Genomic DNA, 24,566 nt, shown 5'->3' on the forward strand with positions numbered 1-24,566 from the left:
AGCGAGAGAAACCCCACTCCGCCTAATTGGCGAGAGATTCAGATATGATATCCGTCAAAGCTCCGTCTCTCGGACGTTGGGAGATTACAGTGAAACCCCATCGTATCGATGCCGAGAAATTCGCGTCTCCAAGATCAACTTCGCATGGTACCCCGTCTCTCCGAAGCAGGAAATAAAACCACGTTTCCATGGTTACTCCCAAACATTTTCTTTTGGAAACTTCGTCCTGAGCACATAAAATTGCAGCCTAAAAGTAAAGGTGTATTTCAAAAGGGATATTAAGTATGTAAGAGGTTATTATCCCTTGTAGGTCATATAATTACATACAAATACTGTTGTCGAACTGTTCTTAGTATTGAGGTAACTGCTTCAATGAAAGCTAAAATCTGGAGTTCGAGGACCCGAAGGTTAAAAAGTTTGTAAACTGTGGAAACTTCCATACATATAACTGTAAAACTATTGTTTTAGTGTATCATCGTACTGTAACGGGTTCAAGCTTTGTTCTTGTTTTAATTTCGTTCTGAATAAACCTTATCTGTACAAGTCCTTTGAGAGGTTACAAAGTGGAACGATATCTCGCTGCCAAAAACTTCAGTAGCCTTTAGTGAGTGCACTTAACATCCGAACTCTGAGTGTAACAGATTTTCATGCCCCGACTGGAGCAAAGGCTAGCATTATGGGTAGAACTTGCAACTAGGTATCTCAGTGTTTGAAGATCGTGTCCGCCCGACCGATGTGTGAAGTTTTGAGGTCCCCACAAGATATATTGCGACCCCGGAGAACGTTGCAAGATTTTTATGTGCATGCAATACATTTCCTGTCAGTAAACTAAAATTATTACCTTGCGTTTCTGAGTACCTTAGAGCATTGGTTCTAACCTAAGTGATCAAATCTAATGGTAGCATTTGCACACAGGGGAAAAACAATCAAAGTCCACTTCTGATGGATATTAAGATTATGATACCATGGTATTGTAATGGTGGTGTACTACAACCTGACATGCCTAACTTTAGGAAAAACACTCATATTCCTGCACAAATCAGAATTGAAAAATCCTTTTTCTGCTTCATTCTATAGCATTTACAAACTTCAAATTGCATTCCTGTAAAAAGTTAGAAAGTGGGCTTTGATTTTTTTTTCCCGTACCCTTCTCTTATATTTGAATGGCTTATTGCAGAAAGGGACCTGAGTCACGTTTGCACAATATTGAGAAAAACAAGAAAAATCGTATAATATTGATAGTGTAAGAAAGAAATGTAGCGCTGTTGGCTCAAATATTCAGCATAAAGAATAGTTAATTTTGCAACCCTCAATGCGCCCCCCTGCAGTATGCTGCTAGAGACAGTGGAGATGAAAAGGTTGCGACTCCGGTACCTTTCTGCAATAAAAGTGGAAACTTTGAGAAATAAGAAGAGATATATATATATCCTACAAACGCCCGTTTGTCATTGCCACATAAGCTAGGTTAGGTTAGGTTATGTTATATATGCCACAGAAAATTGTAGATTCACCAATACATGACAGTGTATTGCACTTTCTGGACTTTATTGTCGGTGTTTGAAGTACAATAATGTACGAGCTCATACATGCATGTCTTATTCTACATCTGAGTCTGTTTCATTGCCGTGTGTAGTGAGCCACTGAAGAATATCTTCATAAAATCCTTCGACGTCGTCTGGTACATACGACAAGGCAGTTCATATGTCCTTCAATTTAGTAAGCTTGATCGGCATACGTGCAACTGGGAACGTACGTGGCGTAGGAATTACAATTCTTGCACCTTTGGACAGATAGAAGGTGTGAGACGTCAAACCTTTGATGAATTCAGAAACCTTGACAGTACCCTTATGTTCAACACAGTATTCAAAGTAATGATACTTGGAAATCTGAAAATACTGCCTATTCTGGTAGGAGCACATGGTAGTTTCCGGCACAGATGCCACAATTTTTTTGTAGACATGAGGTCACCACTTTGCGAAACCAATAATATTACTGGTGTCAATAAGTTTGACAGTATTTTTACCGCCCCGAGCTGCATTACAGATTAGCGTACACAGTTCGTACAACGTATAAATACGGCTAAGTTTATTGCAGAAAAGGACCCGAGTCAGTAACTCAGGTATCTTTCTGCATTAAAGTACACTTTTCACTGTGCATTTTCTTGGCTATAGCCTCGTTTGACTGACTTCCTTTCTGCACTACAAGATGTGTCTGTAACTAGGAAAATCAAAAATACCATTAACTCAGATACCTCAAAAATGTGACTCAGGTCCCTTTCTGCAATACGCCATTCATTTACATTATAAGGAAACCCCATAGTCATACACAAAAGTAGCTTTCGAAGTAGTAACAGAAAACTTGAGCAAATTTCTATTGCCCAGTTCAAACTAACCTAGCCACAAGTTTCTTGTGAACACTTTAATAGTACATGTAAAATATCAGCACTATGCCATGGAAACTTAAGTGGAAAACAGCCTTCTGTTGTCTCGGTGAGGTGAGGTTGGCCAGTTCCACAATGGTGTAGTTCTATACTCTACAAGGCTGTATTCTTTTCGGCATGAAAATCTTTGATGACTGGAGCATTAATGGACACGAATGATTTTTCAATGGTGTTTGTTACATAGTGAAGAAATCGTATAATATATGGTTTCAATCTCATTTTCTTTTTAGGATAATAAAAACATTCGTGACAGGGATAAAAATAATTTCCCTTTGACGTCGATAATTTTTTTTGTGGGTGGGGGGGAATCCCCGACACCCCTTCCGTTAATTCGCACAGTGGATACAAGTAATGGTGGAATGGTGTCCTTATTGTTAAATGTTTACTCCACGCAAGCATTTCTAGAGTTTACAACAATAACCCCTGACTTGTAGTAAAACAATTAGCAACAATTCTTAAATAGTGGCACAGAAACAAGCTATGTTAACCACAAGGAAATTTACGAATGAAAGAATGGTAAGAAGTTGTACATTATGTTAGTGGTTGGTCCACAGAAGTGTACTCGCAATATTTCAAGATGCGTTACTGTTGCAGCAGGATGTTTTTAGAATATGCGTCAATGCCAAGGTAAAAAAGAAAAATAATATATTCCCCGTATTTAGGTTCACCTTTCCTCTTGTCTATGTTGAGTCAGGATTAATGTTGTGTTATCAGATTCTGCTGTACGCGTAGTAGCTACAGGAAAGGTAATAGTGGACAAATTGTTCATCATTATTTTCATTTTTGTTTTTATCCTGCATCCTTGTTATTTTCGAATGGAAATCTGTTGATTCGAAGCAGATGCTGTCTGAGTTTGAGTTGTTGTTTTAAGTCCACATTATGCACAGATAGGCCAATCGGGACTTGACCTATAGTTCAAAGTGGGATCCGAAGCAATGTGTGCCTCCCCCTTGATTACAAAGCCACGACGTTACCATTTATTCACATTGTAGAAAATGACAGTGTTTTTTCTTTACCTAATGTTTTTAACTTTTGGAGAAGTACAGGCTTTTTCTCTTTACACCCTTTTTTTACCTTGGATAAGAGGATTTTCCCTCCTACATTTTGAAGGGTGTAAAATGGCCAAGTGTGTCGACTCACCCAAAATTTTTAATTCACTCATTCACATTGTGGAAACGGATTAAGTAAAACAATGAACATGGTGATTGACCCAATTCGCCTAATATTTCTTTTGATTGATTGATTTAGATTATTTTACTTCACTTTTCTGCCACTTTTGGCTATTCCTGAAGATGAGATTAATGGTGATGAGATGGATGACAATCACACAACACAACACGAGCCCTGACTGCAAGTCCAACCGCCGGAGCCTCGCTAGAGTGCTAAATGGAATTTAGGGTGTACTACTCTATCTCTTTTGCCGTTGGGCGTACAATATGACATTCATTCGACATATGTAGGTCTCTCTGCAACCTCTCCCATCCATAAGCGAGAGTGCTTGCGGAATGCAGTGCAAAACAGCGTCGGTTGCGACAACTCTTCATTCACAATGAGCACTTACCTCTTAACTTCCTCCTGTTCGCAAGCCGTCAATGGAATTGCCTCAACGGCGATTGAGAAGGGGTGTGGGAGCCCAGGGAAATGACCCTTGAAGACTCGGCCACTTTTTTGCACCGCGGTTTTGACACAACCGCTCTTCAAGTATATATGCCATGTTTTGCTTAGGCTTCAAGCTTCTGTGTGGACGACTCGCTGTAGGAATGACGTTGGTAAGGATGTTTCATCTTTTGCTTGCTTCAGTGCTAGAAATTCATTCATGTTAACTTGCAGTGGCTTACACTCCATATGGGTGATTCTGTGATTAGGGGACAATTTAAAGTACCAGCTCTGTAACAATAGTTTCTAAGCATGTGGAGTAATTCTAAAGAAATTCCCAAATTCTAGGTATACAACCATTTGCGTCACACCAATTATTATGAAAAAATGTTCAAATGTAAGAGAGGAAAAATTACCATATAGGTGCAATTTGTCAGTAGGACGTCCCTGGCATGGCGTATTACAATTTAAGTGCATTGTTTTCCTAAATGTTATTATGAAGTAAAAATATTTTTTGCATAAATTATGATAATTTATAATACCATGAAAATAAAAAGCAATCAGCAATATAATATAATGGGGATGCAAATAAACTTTTCCCCCTAGACCCTATGTCATCAGCATGACCAAATTTTAATTTAATTTTTGGAAGACAGGGATATTATTTTTAATTAGAGTAATGGTACACATGACAACACTATTTCAAGTTACAGTGACTGACCATGTGCTTCAGAAGAATCTTGTTAGACTGCAACGATACTTCACACTGAATATATATTGTACGCGAAAGATGAGCAGACTAACACAATTTTAGAATTAAATTGCAAGTCCTCAGCGCTCAACTGGGTTTCATAATGTTATTATACTTACATTGCAAGAATTAAGCAACACAACTCAACTTCCAAAATATTATTTCACTTTATAACATTTGATATAAACTCATTTTTCGATTTTTAACACAAGACATTTTTAATTCAATCTTCTTACATATACATATATAACAAAAACGAATCGGAATCAACAACTTAAAACAAATATCGACAATGATACAGCGTTCTTAATCTCAATAGTTCCCTGTTAATTTTATAAACTTGTACGCAATCGAAATAAAGTAAATATTGGTTATTTGTGAATGTAGAAGACAGTCACAAGACTGATTGGGGTACAATTTACAAATACTCTTTTTTCTGAAACCAAGGACAGTATATTAATTTGTTGTCATTAGCATGGACTAAGTATAATTCAGCAGACTAATAATAAAGTTATATTAAATTTACAATATACTGGTTGAATGATTTGAAGTCAGAAGTCCAAAGCTGGGATTGAATTACTGACGACACCACACAAGTGTAAGAGCTTGCTGTAAGATTAGTAAATCACGCAGTGATTATATTTCTTTGAAGAGTTTACAGTCATCAGAAAACAGAGTGAATTTATAGGGAGAGAAGACAGGATCCCCATGATCTAGATTAGCATGACAGTCATGATATTAAGAGTGGACAGCATCTTTATGTGGCTAAATCCACGGTAGACATGATCGTATGTCGTTGTTGTTCATTCCTTTTCTTTTTTGTAGATATCTGCTTATTGGCAATGGTTCTACTGAATATATCTGAACACTCTGTGATTCTTGTCTATTACTCTTCTAGGTGGCTTCCGTTTTATTTTTCGAGTTGTGGCTATGTGTAGTCTACACTTTTGCAGAGCCAGGTATGTATCTATATGTTTCAGTACTTGTAAATATTTATCATTTTACACTTGTTTGGCATGTCGTAAAAGTCATATTTTTATCGTCTGTGAATAGCTACGTAGTTTATATATTACTATTATTGATTGATTTGTTGTTTTAAGTTCACTTTATGCACAGTAAGGCTAATCGGGACTGGACCTACAGTTTAAAGTGGGATCCGAACCACTATGTGCCTCAACCGGGAATCGAACCCGGGATCCCTTGATTACGGTACCACTGCGCCATCGGGGAGGCCACATATTACTATTATTGTTTTTGACCCAATGTAATTACTAATTCCATGAAAATAACTTGCATGTTCTTAGTAAATATTTACTTTGCTTGGGAAATATCAAATTTGTATGCATTTCAATTTATGTGGTGTATACATTTGCAATTTCATATCTTGACATAGCCGAACATTGCATTTATTCCAAAAGTATAATTAGAAAGCAAACAAGCATGTATTAACACTACCACCAATCATTGGCCAAAAGTTTACGGGTCGATATTCTCGCAGTTATACCTTACAGATAATACTATTGCGTTATGCATTATTTAGTTTTTTCTTATAGACTATTATTAGACAGACTAATTAAGACTGAACCTACAGTTTAAAATTGATCCGAACCATTGTACAATGTGCTTCTGCCGGAAATCGAACCCAGGACCTCTTTATTAGAAGACAACAGTGTTGGAAACTTCCTTAGGTATAGGTGTAGTTTGTCTCCACATTTAATCACGGCAGTATGTATCCACATTCTCGACATACGAAAATCGGAAAGACTGATCCTTTGTATGTTTTCTTCATTTTACTTTCACGTAGGTAAGGTAAGGTTAGGTTAGGTTAGGAGTGTTCACTGTTTCTGATTGAGTCAGTTTTTCTTATTTGCAGTGTTCAATGAACACTCCTAACCTAACCTAACCTAACCTACGTGAAAGTAAAATAAAGAAAGTATACAAAAATGAAGAACTTCCTACTTATTCAAATGTGAAGACATACGACACTTATTGTCTTTCTTCTTCTTCCAATGTGGAGACATACTACACCTATACCGCTTCCTTATGTGGTGAGAGCATCTACAAAGGCGAGATTGTCAGAAATTCTGGAACTATTTGATCCAGAATAGGCTTTTGTCTCCATCCATGTAAATTTACGTTCAATCTCTCTCTCACATGGCAGACTATAAAATCATCGTCTTGTATTATTCAAGAAATCTTGAATTCGATTTGAAGTTTCGGCATATTTCGTTTTCTTGGACCTATCTTTTTTTGTTTTCTAGGGTATGGCCACAGTATGATGGATGGATCTATGGGTAGTCGCGGAAGAAGGAGTGGTTCTTCTGGATTTGGAAACGTGGCTGATTTCGGAAGAGGATATGGGATGAAGAGGATGAAGATGATGTACGGAATGTCGAGTGGAGGGCGTGGGATGATGGGAATGGGCAATGGGATGATGAAGAGCCCACCAAAGGGTTATGGGATGATGCACAAAGGAGACAGCTATTCCATGATGGGCATGAAGCATGGATATCCTTCAAACATGATGCACATGGGGGGAGGCTATGGTATGATGAGCCACGGTATGGGGTATGGTATGAAGGGAGGGGGTGGCGGTATGAAAATGAACATGGGGTACTCAAGACCATCAAGAATGCCATACGGATCTATGGATTCGTATAGCTCGAAGGGGATGATGAAATCAGGGCATGGTATGATGCAACATGGGTATGGAATGGGAGGAATGATGAGTTCAGGCTATGGGATGCACCATATGATGAAACCTGAACATGGTATGATGAAAGGTGGATATGGAATGATGAAGGGTGGATATGGGATGATGAAAAGTGGATATGAAATGGGAGGAATGATGAAAAGTGGATATGGAATGGGAGGAATGATGAAAAGTGGATATGGAATGGGAGGAATGATGAAAAGTGGATATGGAATGGGAGGAATGATGAAGCATGGATATGGAATGAAGGGGATGATGAAACATGGTTATGGGATGAAGGGAATGATGAGTGGATACGGAGGAATGATGGATAAGTGGCGATAGCGGTTCATCATAAAACTTTGTGATGAGAGAAACTCATAGACACAGGTGAGAGTTTGTTAATTGTTCTTTAGTAAAAAAATACTAGTAATTTATCATTGGTGGAGAAAACATACAAAAATTTAATATATTTACTGTAATATTTAAAATAATAATTTATATTTTAATATTTATACAGTGTGTTTCAAAAGTTTGAAACTTTGAAACACACTTTGAAAATTTATATCACGAAAACCGTAAGAGATATTCACATCGGGTTTACTGCATTATAGAGCCTCATCCTTTGAGATATTTTTCAATGTTTAACATTATCAATTTATTCCATACAGAAAATTAAATAAATTAATAACTGGAGGAAGGCAGCGTTAAAATTTTTCCAGAGATGCACTTTTCAGTGAGAAAACTATATAAGAAATTATCGGAGAGTCAGAATTAGACGTCTGATGACTGATGCCATGTCAATCTGTCATTTGCGACCAATAATGATCATGTGCAGCATTTGATTGATTTATGACTGGCGATTTTATGGATTCAGTGAAAAAGTGCCATATTTGGGTCATATCTCCGTAGCTGGCAACACTAGCAGGTCCAAAATTTGTCAACGGACGCACGCAATATGTGCTTAAATATTGGCCCTACATTTGCACGAAAAATCGAAATCATAAGTTTGCACCGAAATTTGACTTTTAAGTGTAAATTTCTACGCACCTGGCAACCCTGCCATTCTAACACAGCTAACGAGAGCTTGTTACGTAATGGTAAGGGCGAGTCAGTCGCGGCTATACACGTCCGGATTTCGTGGAGGCTTTGTTGTGTTTGTGTCCACTTTTTTATTATTATTATTTTTACAATTTGGACATCAAGTGTTCCGATTTAATCACTAAACTAATCATGTAGGCTATCACTGGGTCAATAAATTTGTTATCATCATTTATCCAAACAAAAACAATTACAATATTTTATAAACATTGTTAATTTGCTGAAAACATACGGGAATTGATCTTCAACTGTAAATACCAACTCTTAACAATTTGTGGGATCATTTGTTGGTGTTTGTTATTGTTGATTGCTGTCAAGTCGGAGAAGAGAAACAGTCTGACAACAATAGAGCAAAAGTGTCACTTTTACAGGACATGCTCAAAGCGGGTATCCTTCTCATGGATACATGCTCACACTCTTCTAAGCATGTTGGTTGGAACTCGGTGAAGTGTTGCCTCCTTAATGTTCAAAATTGCAGTTTCAATGTTGGTCTTTAATTATTGCAGGGTGGTTGGATGTGTCCTGTAAATTACTCCTTTGAGGTCACCCCAAAGATAGAAATCTAGAGAGGATAAATCTGGTGATCTGGGGGCCACAAATTTTTGGAAATAATCCTTTCATGAAAAAACTCGCGCAAGAATGCCATAGTTTTGTTGGAGGTATGGCAAGTAGCGCCATCTTGCTGAAACCAGCAATCGCGTTCATCCTCTCGAAGCAGGGAAATAAACTGAGTGATGATATCTCGGTACACAATACCATCCACTGTTCACTCAAATGAAATGGGACTCACAATACGTCGTCGGGATACGGCACACCATTCTCCAAATTTTTGTGGATGGAGCGGTACCTCGTGGAACGCATGAGGATTTTCAGAAGACCATATTCTGCTGTTTTGGCTGTTGACATAACCATTCAAATGGAACCAAGCTTCAACAGTGAAAAACAAGGGATTAATTAATGATGCCATTTTCTTCGATGAGATATCGAAACAACCTGCAGTACTTAAAAGCGTGTATCCTTATCAAGCAGTGGCGAAGCTTGGTCTTAAGGGGAAGGCAAGCAATGCAGTACTCCGAAAGAGGGGGAGAGGGGGTTGTTGTCCCAGTTTTTCTAGGAGAGAAAGGGCATTTTAAATAATAATAATAATAATCCCCAACTCCTCTCTCAACAGCCATGCTTGTTAGTTCAAATTCTTGGTCACGTTATTGATATAACTTGCTATTACTTACAGTTTCCCGTACACAATTTGAAATATCCATGTTTGTTTTGGTAAATTCTCAGCACACCAAACAAAAGAGAACTCTTACTTGAATCACTCGTTCTTCCCACACAAATGGAAAATGTTCCGAAAAGCTCCGAAACTAACAGAAAAGTGATACCAACTTCGTTGTAAAAATTATTGTTCACGGTAGAATAAAATAACTGACTTGAAGCTTAAAATTATATGAAGCATTGGAATAATAAGTCATTAGAACAGGAATAAAATACGCCGGTTCTTTTATTTACTATGTATCATATTAATAAAAATAGTATTTTGAGTTTGATAGCATTTAGGACTTAACGTTTTTGCTATTTGCAGGTCTCAGAAGAGTGTTTCATTGCTTTCTTGACATAAGTGTTATCGAAAAAACATCAGTTTATTGAATTTGTTTGTATGGAAACTCACGATAAATATCGTGTAAATTATTTGGTAGTAGTTGTCAACACTGGCGTGGCGTTGCAATTTGAGATGAGAGAGTGTGAGGCGGACAATAGCCAGCTGTTCTGCAGATTCCAGTGCTCTCCAGCGCCGGGGACAACATGTTTATCTGCACGTTTTACAAATCGTGAAAGTTAAAGTAATGCTTTAAAGTATGTTTACGTGGAATTGGAACAGTTATAATGATTTATTTCAATAATTCTGTGTTTATAATAAAGCAAATATCCATCTTCGATATCGTGTTAACACTTATATGCTTTCTGCTAGTAGTGTCTGCTGTCTGCTTGGCTCGGCTGTTTTCGAGAAGCCGAAAAGCTCCGAAAAGCAGAGCTTTTATTAGTGGTTTGGGGACCGTACCTTCACCAGCATCTACCCTTCGCCATATGATACTTCAGAAGCGTTGGTTTCCCGCGCAGTGGCTGCAAGCAGAGAGTTTGGTGCTTGCCAACGGGCTGCTGAGAGAGTTTGCGGCCGAAAAATTTCGCGAAATCGAGTGCAATAGAAACTAAATAAGGCACTCAACATTAAGTACATTAAATACTATTTTAATAGTGCAAGCAGTGCTTGCATTGCTTGTACTATATCTTCGCCACTGTCAAGGTGTCGCAGTTCTTGAACAGCTCGAACGCGATATGGTTTAGGTAGCTTTCTTCACATCACAGCCCTATGAGCACTGGAAAGTGACAAGTCCGCTTAAGACGCAAGTTTCCTCAGGCTTTTGGTTGGAGATTGTTCCAGGCGTGCAAAAACGATGGCGACCACTTCGTGTTTTGTCACATACACTTCCGGTTTCTCGAAATCGACACACTACACGTAAAACAGTTGCTTTGTGAAGTACAGCAGAAGCAGGGTATTTATCTTGAAAAACTTCTTGCACATAAGTGTAAGAATGAATAGTAAAATACTCTTCAACAATGCACAACGCGCTTCTCAAATGAATACGCCATGCTGAATCAACCAGGCACTGCAGTGGCGAAGCGTGAGCGAAGAAAATTCAGGGTAGCCAGGGGCAGCCTAGGATTCTCTCAAGAGTCCAATTTCGCTACAAAATCATGATTTATGATTTTTCACGTAAATGTATGGACAATACTTTGGCACATGTTGCGTGCGTCTGGTGACAAAATTTCGACCTGCTAGTGTTGCCAGCTACGGAGATATGTTCGAAAAATGGCACTTTTTCACTCAACCCATAAAATCGCCAGTCATAAATCAGTCAAATGCTGCACATGGCATCAGTCATCAGACGTCTAATTGTGACTCTCCGATAATTTCTTATATAGTTTTCTCACTGAAAAGTGTGTTTCTGGAAAGAATTTAACGCTGCCTTCCGCTAGTTATTAATTTATTTAATTTTCTTTATGAAATAAGTTGATAATGTTAAGCATTGAAAAATATACCAAAGGATGAGGCTTTATAATGCAGTAAACCCGATGTAAATATCTCTTACGGTTTTCGTGATATAAATTTTCAAAATTTGGGTTGCGCGACTTTTGAAACACTCTGTATTTGATGTCACGGGTACTATAAAAATATATATTTTTTGATAAGTTGTCCCCTTAATCTTACGATTACTAAGAGCGAAATCAGAACTTATTAAATTAAATGGAATAGTAAATCTTGCTTCAAACATAATAATTTTTACGAATTTCCCAAAATTTTAAAAACACTTGAACAATTTACCGGTACTAATTTCAAATTATTGCTTATTTTCAAAAATTCGTTCCAGCACTCCGTACTATATTATATTCTGATATGTTTTGTAGGCTAATAGTTGATTATAGCTATCTATTTAAGTATACACCTACATCTCAAACGATACTTCAGCTTTAAGTTAAAAACGTAGAACCACAGAAAGTATTTTTAAGATATATTTTAAATCACTTTTAGTACTATATATTGAGATATATATATATTTAATTTAATATATATATATATATATATATTTATATATATGAATGTAATTTATATATATATTTAAAATGACGTTTTGTGTTTGCGGCGATATTGTACGCATAACTAATGCATACCTTTTTACTTGCAGATAATATATTTCAAACGTAACTTCATGGAAGTGTTTCGAAAAGTGTTGAACATCTTTAACGTCTCGTCTGATAATTGCGAATTGGCTTCCACGTGTGTAGAATTTTTAATATTTTCAGTTTCCGGCAAGCATGTTTGGAAATGAACTTACTTATACGTATATCAGTCTTTTAAATCGTAATATTAATCAGAAAGTATGCAATATGGTAATGAAATGTATGTATTGTAAAATATTTTCTGTCACTGCTCTTGCGTTAAGCATGTAATTTATTTCTGTGATTGTGATAATTTTTTATTGAAAGAAGTTTCTAGAACGTGATTGTTTTGTACATGAATAATAAATAAATATTACTTAAATACATTCTAAATTATTAGAACTCAAAGTCTTTCTCTGTAAACATTTTATTTTAATGTATCAACATGTTTCAATTATTTAAAATAAGTAAATGTATCTTCATCTGCGTATTTTATTACAAAATTTCAAGTTACATATATTAATAGGAACACATGATATAAAAAGTATGAAATTAAAATTCAATTTACAGTTTGTTCATGGATACTTCCAATTTCTCCTTTCGTTCAAAATTAGAATAAAATATGGCTAGAATTGACAATACCGGAAGCCTCTATAATTTGTATCCTACTTCTTATACTCACGAAATAATTAGTCGCGGTGGTTTATCTGATGTTTACATGTTGGGGTGAAGTGAAGAAATTAATTATTGAGCTGTAGGAGTTGTATAATGAGCTTCTTCATTTTGGCATTCATTCTCCGTATAGAAGTATGTAAACCATGTTTGTTGACATAAACAATTGACGATCACAATCGGTTACGCTGTCTACAGCGTTGCAAGACTGTTGACTTGATACTTGGAAATCATGGATCGTGCAGGAATGGCGGAAGATCAGAGTAAGAAAGTTGTTAATGTATCACAGATCTTGAAATGGGAGTATGGAGGAGATGGACGAGGACTAATTATGATTCAATGTAAATATATATGCGAATTTCAAATAGAATTCAACTTTTTTAAATCATGTTTTCATTGGTATTTATCAATATTTTCATATAAAGGGGCTCTATAGAAAAAGGCGGGGCCGCGGTAGCGGTAGCGGGCGGTAGGTCAATTACCCCAGGGGTGGAGCCCGGAATCGGAGGGAACTTAATTCTACTTTTTTTTTCAATTCCGATTCTTTCCTTACCTTAAATTTTACATTTATGGAATCCTTGATTCATAAAATTTCCAACGATGTATCAAACATATTTTAAGAGGGATCGATTCGACATCCTTAAATCTTTGATTAAAAGTAGGTTTGGCAACAGTGCATCGAGCATACAAATTTGCTAGTTACGAAAATGGCGTCTTCTGTGTAGAAATCTTGAAGATATAGTACTACTAAATTAAGATTTTTCAATCGGTAAGTGATCGCAAATTAGTAAATTCATGGTAAGGTTAGGTTATGTCGTGACAATATCAAGAACATATATTATTCGTTCTGAAACGTAAAATATTGCGATAAACATTGTTTTCGTGGAAAAATCCAGAGTTTGTGTTCGGAGCAGGGAGAGCTAAATTTAACTTATTTCGCAAAATATTAACAAAATCGGAGAGCCTTCCGGTATTGTCAATTCGCTCCTAAAATATATTTATTATGCTATCTACTTATATGGATTAACTCTCCACAATGTTAAAAGCAATAACTCACAACAGAATATTAGTCTTATTTCCTTCTTTCTGTATAATAGCTAAATTTATACTTTCATACATATACTTATATCAAGAATAAACAAACATCAAAACATATTTATGTAGATACGAACTAGCAAATTGCAATTTTATAAAATTCATTATTAGAAGAGTATGTCCAATTACTTTGCATCAAAGTACATTAATGAGGAATTGTAGCAAAGAGGTGCCAAATAATCATTTTAAAGGACACACCTCGTATATGTATGTAACGGAACTTTAGGTATTAAATATAATCCACATTTTATACTTTACTCTACCCACCTTGGATAAATAATGAAGTGAAAATATTACTAACAGTTGGACACGACTCTTCTTGTATGCATAGGACATTCTAACATTCAGTCTCTTTCTCATACGCACATAAAACATTCAGAACACACATTCACACACAGACCAATGATAAAGTATCACATATATACTGAAAACACTATGCATTTACAGTATAGTATTCTGAACCATTTTGTTTTTCATTAGCATTTCTTTCGCTACTCCAGTGTTTATCGTTTATATATGTACTACAAAAGATAAACAATAATCAACAATAAATTGCTTGATTGTTTTTTAGACTGGTAACTTGAAGCTCTGAGAATTATATGAATTCTTTATATTGCTCTAATATTGGGCAACACGCAATCGTGTTAATGAACAAGCTAACTCAAGTACTAAAAAATCAACTCTCAAAAATTGAACTGCCATTTAAATCACTTATTTTACATGATTGCTGCTAGTCGAACCATAAAATCCTACCCTGCTTGTATTTGACTTAGTTTCAAGTGCATATTTGCTAATATCCCTACCATAATATTCGCCATACCCTGCTTCGTTGACGCCATTATAATCAATGTCACTGCCTCTATAATTGCTACCTTGCCCGTAACCGTTCCTGTACGATCCTTGTCCGTAACGGCCTTGGTCGTACCCTCCTTGACCATAACCACCTTGACCGTATCCTCCTTGACCGTAACCGGGCCTGTTGCCTCCTTGTCCGTAGCCTCCTTGACCGTAACCGCCTTGACCGTAACCTCCTTGTCCGTATCCTCCTTGACCGTAACCGGGCCTATTGCCTCCTTGTCCGTAGCCTCCTTGACCGTAACCTCCTTGTCCGTAACCACCCTGACCATAACCGGGCCTATTGCCTCCTTGCCCGTATCCTCCTTGTCCGTAACCACCTTGTCCTTGACCGTAACCACCTTGCCCTTGTCCGTAACCACCTTGCCCTTGTCCGTAACCACCTTGCCCTTGTCCGTAACCACCTTGTCCTTGTCCGTAACCGTTTTGTCCCCCTGGACGATTTCCTCCTTGTCCGTAACCGTCCTGACCGTAACCGGGCCTATTGCCTCCTTGCCCGTACCCACCTTGTCCGTAACCGCCTTGTCCGTATCCTCCTTGTCCGTAACCGTTCTGCCCACCTTGTCCGTAACCATCCTGACCGTAGCCGGGCCTATTACCTCCTTGACCGTAACCACCTTGCCCATAACCAGGTCGGTTTCCATAACCGTTTTGACCATAGCCAGGACGGTTTCCTCCTTGCCCATAACCATTTTGTCCATAACCTGGTCTTTGACCACCGCCTTGTCCGTAACCACCTTGACCGTAACTTCCTCTATTTCCATAGCGGTCTGGAAAATAAGAATGCATGCATGTCAATTATTTATATAAGAAACGGTATTATACTAATTAAAAAATTCATATGAACAATTAATATTTTCAGTGACTAAAACAATTACGCATCTATTCAAATGCACCATCAAAGAAAGGTTGCAAAGTGCAGACTCGTTGGCGATTGAATTTGGACAATGTTTCTGCAACTAGTTATAATAATTAATCGTTTGTTTATTTTATATTATATAAAAACGAGACGTAGAATTTCTAATGTTAGTGTAGAATTTTAATGTACAATTTTAAAGCCTTTTCCTTCTTAGACGTAAAGAATGAGTTGTTTCAGTTATAATATTTATATTAGATTATATAAATATTTGTAATAAAATATAATATTTATATTAGTATATATATTAGGTTAACGCATGTGTTCCATGTGGAATGTTTATGAGGTATATGTTTAAGAGAATAGATATATACATAAAGGTATACATGTTACGAGGATTCCAATACATTTTCATTTAACGAATGCCTTTGAATACATTTTTTTACTATAATATTGGGACTTATTATAGCCTACCACTATATATTTATAAGATATAGAAGCAGAGGCAGACTTGTCGGTGATAAAGTTACGAAGCAAGGTTTCGATGTATTATTGTATTCGTTTGATCATTTATTTAATGAGTACATTATTCAATATTAATGTAATAAAAGTGGCAGATAATCTACGTAAAATAACCCAACTAGAGAAAGAGATATGGGATAGAGGCACTGTGTGTCTATTATACGATTAGACACACTAGGTCGTCAGGTCAATTACCGGTAAAAGCATATATTATCGATTTTATCAAATATGTACTTCATTCGTCTTTACCGTTTCAAGGAACAAACATGAGTACATTTCAAAGTAATAAATCTAACTTATTTATTTAAATTATTAAATTGTATTCAATTTAAACAATTAAAAATTTCATTTAAAACAACTAAAATGCAATTATGACATGCTTGCAAAGTCATCTGAGATTTTTTATCATCTCCAAAAAAAAAAAAAACATTTAGTATTCTCGAATAACAACTTTCTTTTGGCGAAGTGTTATCACAGCACGCTATGACACCAAATGTCCCGGGTTCGATTCGTAGCCTGTGTATAGTAGGGATGGCCAGATCCGGATCCCAAAATTTTTCGGATCCGGATCCAGAGCTACGTGTTTTCTTTTTTTTGTTTCGGCTAAAAAACTGTTTTAGGGGCAACCCCCCCCCTTCAAATGTCAAGATGAGGACAAATTGAAGTGGGAATTGAGCCCTGTGTCCCCCTCCGATTTCCATGAAACTTGGCAGGTATATAGAGGGGCCCAAAGGAAGAAATACGTGTTTTTGTGTTTCAGCTAAAAAAAAACGGTTTTAGGGAGCAAGTCCCCCCCCCCCCAAATGTCAAGATGAGGAGAAATTGAAGTGGGGATCTGACCCCGAAACCACGTATTTCTTCGATTGGGCTCATCTATTCACCTGCCAAGTTTCATGGAAATCGGAGGGGGACACAGGGGTCAGATCCCCACTTCAATTTGTCCTCATCTTGACATTGGGGGGGGGGGGGATTGCCCCTAAAACAGTTTTTTAGCCGAAACAAAAAAAAAAACACGTATTTCTTCCTTTGGGCCCCTCTATACACCTGCCAAGTTTCATGGAAATCGGAGGGGGACACTTAGATAACCTCCCTTGTTAGTCTTACACTTTGTAATTATATAACACTGCATATATTATAATGTTTTATTTTAATTTTTAAAACTGTAACTGTAGAACAATTGTATAATTTTTGTATAACATTTCTATCTTGTTAAATGTGTTAAAGGTTTCATCCTGGAATGGAATGTCTCACATTTATGTGTGTTTCCATTTCCAATACATTCGAATGAATACATATTCGTTTCAATGGCATTTACAAAATCACCTCTGACATTTTATGTTAAACAAGTAAGATTATTTTTGTGCACGAGTGTGTTAGCCGATGGGTAGCAAAGTATTTTAGGAACAACACTTGAAAAAAGATCTTGTAGGACTAACTAATGAAAAATTTCTTTGTAATGGAAGATCATAATACCTTTTAAGGTGTGGTAATATTATAATGGGATTGAGATACGAAACTCTCGGATCCGGATCCAGATCCGGTACTTTCGGACCCGCATCCGTTTGGCCATCCCTAGTGTATAGTTGATCTTTATTATGAGTGCCCCTTCATCAATTTCATGATATCATAACTTTCACTCTATAAAATTAAACAAATCAATCAATCAAACATGTTTCTTAAATGTTGGAGAATGGCGAGTTTCAAGATCTATGAACTGTGAAACTTCAAAGCTCCCATCAATGTTTGCATGAGATCATAGTAATATAATACTTAAATGCAACAATATAAACTAAATGTTATATATTTACTTAAAGACTATACAACGAAATCATAGTTTAAGCTGCGAAATCACGATGTGATACATGGGGGCTAAAGTAAATATCATTGAACCTTCTTGCACTATTTTTCGTTTCCTAAGCAAAAAATGTGTTGAAATTCACAAGAATGGACACAATTCGCATTTTAAGCCAAATCCGTGTCATTATCTATATTAACTGAACAAGTTAATCAGAATTTATGGTGTAAAAATCACGAGGTTATTCATATGATCTTAGAGTCAATATCATTGGTCCTTGTCGATGACGTACAACTGTCAAGGTGTTCTGAGTATATTTTGTTAACACACAATGTTAACAAAATAATAACATACAGTGTAAATATTGTACTTACCACCCAGTCAGCAAATACATCCACACACGTAGCCCTGTTATGGGAATTCTATTAAAACAGATATCACTTACCGCCATAACTCCCGCCATATCGACCACCGGTTGCATCATTAGAATCACCAACGTTTCCATACTTCCCATTGCCAAGACTCCCATAACGTTTACCACCACCGGTTCCATAATTGCCACCAGTTGAACCGTACCCACCGTCGTTCCCATAGCGACCGCCGTCACCATAACTTCCGTCGCGGTTCCCATAACGTCCTCCATCGCCATAGTTCCCATCGCGGTTCCCGTAACCTGGGTATTGCCTGTTGTATAAACCTGGTCCTCTTCCGTAATAGCCGCCGCCATCTTCGCCGTAGCCGCCATACCGTCTTCTGATTAGCCAATAGGAGCTGCCTCTCCCATAGCCTCGTCCGTAATCACTGTCTCTGCCGTACAGGCCTTCTCCGCGGCTGCCTCCTACGGCGAAAAGGAGAAACCATGATATTATGATGCTTTGGCTTTTCAACATTGACTTCCATTTTTCGCAAATGCGATAACGCCAAAGAGAATGTTAATTGATGCGGAAAAGTGTTTATGTATGTGCAGTGACATGTCCTGAAAACCTTTTTCATCCATTCGAAATCGCGAAATAATGCAAATTTGGCTGAAAATTCGATTTGTGGCCCTTTCCGCCAAATTCAGCACATGTTGTGCTTAGATAACGCAAAATACTGTGAAAATCAATCCTTATTGTGTTCTAGCCAAAAAATGTGAATGGTACGAATATATAACGTGCGCGTTTTCCAAAATGTTGTCCAAAAATACAAGAAATGATTCCAACAGATACATGATACCGCCTTGAAATGAGAGTTACCCACGGTTGTTCACCTTCTATGGGGATGTTTTGTATTAGCGAGGATATTGACGGGGATCTGACGAGAGATAGAGAGGCGTAAAACCGGTATTTGTCCCATGTCAAATAATGGAAAGTAACTTCCTCAAAAATTGTTTCTAACACGTGAGACCGTCACATACAGACATGGGCCACATGACTTATAATCTATGATTAATTTTAAGTATATTTAGCAGAAATGTGTGCTAAAATAAAAATCCAAATTTTGGAAAACAAAATAACGCCAATTTTGAGGAAAAAATTGAGATCCCTATTTTTTTGTTGAGAACTCAGTGACACAACAATCCCTCGAGAGTCAATGGCTTCCAAGCTTTTTTTTCTTTCATTGAGCGACGCGTGATCAGCACATCGAGTCTCATCGCCGCTGTTTTCTGGTTTTCGATATCGGAGTTCCCTATTTTTCACTTTCAAGTAGCTCCCCGATTGTTGTACGAAGCTGAGTCAACACTGATAATTTTTGAGCTCTCAGCGGGTACCGAACCCGGAACCTTTCGCATCTAAAGCATACTTGTAACAAATGTTTTAGTATTCCCAAGCAAACAGTTTGAGTGGTTCAAATTAATGTAGATTGTTAGATGAATGCCCAACCAAACACTTGAGAGTATCCCAAATACTTTTTTTTCCTATACCATTTGATTGATTTTGTTTGTTTTACGTCGTATTTCTGACAATTTTGACTAATCGCGACGACAAGGATGAGTTACCATATTGTGAAATTGATGAAGGGACAGTCGCAAGGCATGGGCTTGAACCCGGGACCCCTGGCGTGGTAGTGAGCTGTGCTAATCACTCAGCCACGGAGGCCAGCAACGTTTTTTTCTGGGCCCTAACGGCAAGAAGAAACTACACGAATAAGGAAAAAATGATGTAGTAGTCAATTGTTCTTCACACCCAAATGAGTTACCCTTTGACCACTTTACTAACTAAACTTCATCGTCAGAGATACAAAATGGCTTTTAACTGCTTAGGCTAATTTACTATCCCTTACAACTATTATATTACCTGGGGTCTCGTTCCTTCCGCTTCGAATTAACAGAGTCAACAGAAGAAGGATGGCCTAGAAATGAAATTTGAAATATCTGATGTTAGTCTTCTATTCGCCAATGCGAGAAATATGTGCAACATTACATATAAAGATCTTCGAATTATCAAGTAGAGATATATAAGTAGAAGCTTTATTTTGTGTGTATACATATACTTGTATATTAGCTTCTCTCTCAGATCAATTTCTAAATTAAATTTATATGTACAGTGGGATCCATGAGTATTAGCGTACAAATTGTATATAAACATGTTCGTGCACTTTGTTTGACCCAATAAGAGCTTGAAGAATTAAAATAACTCAAGAACAAGCTGTTGACAACTTCTGTACCAGCATACATAAAAATCCATCACTTAAAATCACATAGGATGTAAGAGAAAAAGTAATGAAATGGATAATTTGCACGGTAATACCACAGATAGAGATATATGTTTATCTGTAGTAATACTCATGGATCCCACTGTACGTGTATGCAAGCAGCAAAAAAGAGAGAGAGAGAGAGAGATGTTCGATTGTAAGCACCTGAAAATTAGTGATTTTGACCAAGCATTTGTTTAAGTATAGAGAATAAATGACTTTCCACCAACAGCCAAGATTTCGTTCAAGTATAGTTATTTGTTGCGAACTAATATTTGGTCAGAAATAGAATATTTGTTTAAAGCTGACATAATTGTTTCCTCGTTAAAATTATTCAAGTTAAAAATTGCACTTGGAAAGCATCTAAGTGTAGTTTGATATATTAAAAAAAGATTTGTCTCACTTTATTTATTAACGTATCAATTCAGAATACCACGTCAGATCTGACCATGCTTTTAGTGTGTCTAAGAAAAATGTTGTTTTAGTAGCTTTAACGAACATTATCTTATTGGATGTAAATAGTAATGCAAACATGGTTCGGTTGGGGGGACACATCCAGCTTCTACTAACAGTCACTAAAATTGATTGCTAAGGGCTCTAAACCTGGTCGTCGTAAACTAACAATTCGTAACTTACAATTCAGCTTTGGTGTAATAATGTACCACATGTGATTAAGTTAGGAGGACCAGCTTCAGAGGTCTTAGCATTTACGTTTTGGTGGAAGCTCGCACCACACCAAATCAACCTTCTTAGTCAAAATCTAGCACCATTCCTAACTAATGCGATCCAATTTAAACATTCCAAATTTTAATTTCTTGGTTTGTTTAGGTTGAATTTGGTATCAGACATTTCTTTCACTTTCCTTTAGCAGAGGAATCTGGACTTGATCCACACCACATTTTGGTACCCCCATATGACTCGTGAAATAGATTCAGACACACTATTATCACTATGTCTGGATGATTTCATGAAAGATCTAGCTTGAAGTGACTTACCAGCAAGTTCGTCCATTTGGTGTGCATTTCTGTCCTCGTGGAAACAACGTATCCCAATGACCCGTAAGCGCAATGGTGGATGTTTTGTTTGTGAAGCCGAGCTTTAGAAGGAGAAAACTTTTATAAGCAAGGTTGAGCAGGGACAGCATATTCCGTAAGCCCACGTTCACCTTAGCTGGAGCCGAACAATGAGAATAATGTCGGGAAAGTGGTTCCTCTTTTGGGTGGGCGTTTGGTGAGGTTGCCTATGACAACACGGTCTTTCCTCCACTTCCACATTGAGACGGTGTAATTAAGACATTTCTGCACGTTGATATGGATACGTAAGCTTAGGAGAGCTTTCGCGGTAATCTTCTCATCTGGAGAGGATGCAGTTCGCATCGTGGACGTCCGTCTCTAGCTTCGGGAAGTTCATCTGGAAACAAGAGACAGTTTTCGCACCGTAAAACCTTCCTACTTACGAAATTCTCGTGACTGTGCAAGTTATCACTGTTTCCACACCAAAATAACTTCACTTAGTTGCACTCAGTGTCATTTTTTAAATATAGTAATTCTCAGTTTTTGAAATTTTGAACTATCATGGACCCCACGAAAAAGGATTGATTTGGATTAATTTACTTCGCTTTTCTGCCACTTTTAGCTAATCGCGGAGATGAGTATAAGTGATGATATGATGAAACTGATGAAGGGACACTTACAAAGTACACCCATGCCTAGCCCAGGATTCGAACTCGGAATCCCAGGCGCATACTGAACTATGATAACCACTATGCCACGGAGGTCTTGAAGCAAGCTTTTTAGTAGGGATGTGCCGAAGCCGATTACAGATGTATGAAAATCGGCAGAAATTGACATATCGGCATCGGTATCGGCATCGGCAAAAATCCGATATTTAAACCGGTACAGATTATACTAGAGTTTTACCTTCTAATAAGTTTTATATTCTGGTTTTGTAAGATTTATTGACAATTAGGTTATGATTCATCATTATTGTAGTGGTTTTGTAATAAAATTATTGCAAACTCTCATTCAGAGGACCAACCTAACTCAAAATCGGAAATAAAACAGAACATTGCTGAACCAGGATCTACTGTTGTATTGGAAATTCAAAAAAGAGTATTCAAACCTGAAGCAAGTGCTGAGAAAATACTTGGGCATACCTGCTGCATCAGTATTCAGTGATTGAGTGTTCAGTGTTGCTGAACAGATTTGCAGAACTCGTGTTTCTGAAGTTGAATCTGGCAGCAGTAAATTTCCGACATTAAGAACAGGAATTCATTTTGCATTTCAAACAACTGCTTGTGTACTAATGTTAAATCTCCTGAGAATCCATGTTCTTAAAGGTTCACATAACCACCATTTGTAGATGCAAAAGTACATTCGCATCTCTTGAGAATACATGTGTATAGCTTATACATATGATAAACAATAGAAATGTACATAGATATTTATTTTTGTCATGCTGAAAATAACATCCCATTTCTGGTTAATAATCTTATGTATCGGAATCGGTTAAATATCGGCATCGGTATCGGTTCCAAAAAATATCGGCGAGTACATCAGCATCGGTAAATTTTCAGCTTCCTCACATCCTACTTTTTAGCTAAAACTTCAACGAATCATCCTCCTATTCCTTCTACCAAGAAGCTATTTGCGGTGTAAATTGAGAGAAATCCCGGGCGTCACTATTAGAAATATGCATATATTAATCACTTACATATCTACATTAATTTGTTTCTTATCTTTTGTCATGCTCAAAATTTATATAAATTTATACAATGTAATTTTGTATTAACAGCTTATTAATAATGTAATATGTAATACATCATATTATTTCAACACAACATTTTCGCGAAATATAACAAAATAGCAATTAATAACGAAAATAATGGATGATACATCATGATTAGTAAACTAAATAATAAATAAATGAACATCTTTGGGTCAGTCACAGTCGGCCCCATGGAAAATTAATGTGAACAAAAAATGTTATATAAATTGCATTACAATGTTGATTATTGTAAGAGCATTTCAGGAACATGATAACTTAAAACTAAAGCAGTGTGTTTTGAGAGGGGTAACGCTAAAATATGCCTCTTCCCCCTCCTTTGGAAAAAAATATCTTGCTTGCCACTTCCTGGAAACAGTCCTGCGTACGTCAATGCGTTGAACGCATGATCACCACTCATGGAATTTTTAAGGCGTAAAATTTATGTTGTCTACCAGTCATGAAAAAGTAAAGAAATTATACTTGTAGTCAAGGATGTTTGCTTTCACAATGATTGATTGATTTATTTTGTTTATTTTACTTCACTTTTCTGTCACTTTTGGCTAATCACGAAGATGAGTCGTAAGATAAGAGGGACGAAGGGACAGTCACAAACATACAAGGATGACACAGCTTGATCCCCACAGAGGGATGTGACTCAGTCAAGACGCCAGAGCCTCGCTAGTCTGCCAAACAGCCAAGGGTGTACTCCGTGGAAGGGAGGTTGATATTTCGGAAACCCTGCTATCAAGGACTTTTTAGGGGGGTTCGGACCCCCCCGAATGTTACCAAGTACTAACATTAAATAATTTAAATATAGTTGAATAGATTTTGTTTAATCGATCGTTATTTATTTCCGCAGAACTTATTGGAAGGCAAGGAATTTGTCTCATACGGCTTTGAGGGACAGATCCAAAGATTTATGCACTCTACTACTTATCATAATATGCATAAAATATTAATCAACAACTCTACTTTTCGCCAATTGTAATAGGTAATCAAAAGTGATCATCGTGCAATTATTTTTGCGTATTACAATTG

At 37.0% G+C, this 24,566-nt stretch overlaps 2 protein-coding genes across 3 annotated transcripts; one reads left to right on the plus strand and one right to left on the minus strand.

Annotated features, from left to right (window-relative positions):
* The first annotated feature begins 4,141 nt into the window (after window positions 1-4,141).
* Window positions 4,142-12,674, plus strand: LOC145997469 (uncharacterized). Its single transcript, XM_083134551.1, has 4 exons — window positions 4,142-4,209; window positions 5,686-5,746; window positions 7,049-7,869; window positions 12,321-12,674. Exons 1-3 carry the CDS (start codon window positions 4,153-4,155, stop codon window positions 7,822-7,824), a joined length of 894 nt encoding a protein of 297 aa, XP_082990677.1. The 5' UTR covers window positions 4,142-4,152; the 3' UTR covers window positions 7,825-7,869; window positions 12,321-12,674.
* A 2-nt stretch (window positions 12,675-12,676) lies between these two features.
* On the minus strand, window positions 12,677-21,848 carry LOC145997468 (uncharacterized). 2 transcript variants are annotated; one of them, XM_083134550.1, is made up of 4 exons: window positions 21,758-21,848; window positions 20,366-20,420; window positions 18,670-18,927; window positions 12,677-15,686 (listed from the first exon to the last, which is right to left on the minus strand). In XM_083134550.1, the coding sequence occupies exons 1-4, from the start codon at window positions 21,782-21,784 to the stop codon at window positions 14,773-14,775; spliced, it is 1,254 nt and encodes a 417-aa protein (XP_082990676.1). In that variant the 5' UTR covers window positions 21,785-21,848; the 3' UTR covers window positions 12,677-14,772. The 2 variants fall into 2 exon arrangements, with proteins under 2 accessions (XP_082990676.1, XP_082990675.1); XM_083134549.1 differs by having other exon boundaries at window positions 18,535-18,927.
* Window positions 21,849-24,566: the final 2,718 nt, after the last annotated feature.

The sequence above is a fragment of the Lepisma saccharinum genome, chromosome 13 (genome assembly GCF_977018435.1).
Source record: "Lepisma saccharinum chromosome 13, izLepSacc3.1, whole genome shotgun sequence".
NCBI classification, from domain to species: Eukaryota; Metazoa; Arthropoda; class Insecta; order Zygentoma; family Lepismatidae; genus Lepisma; species Lepisma saccharinum.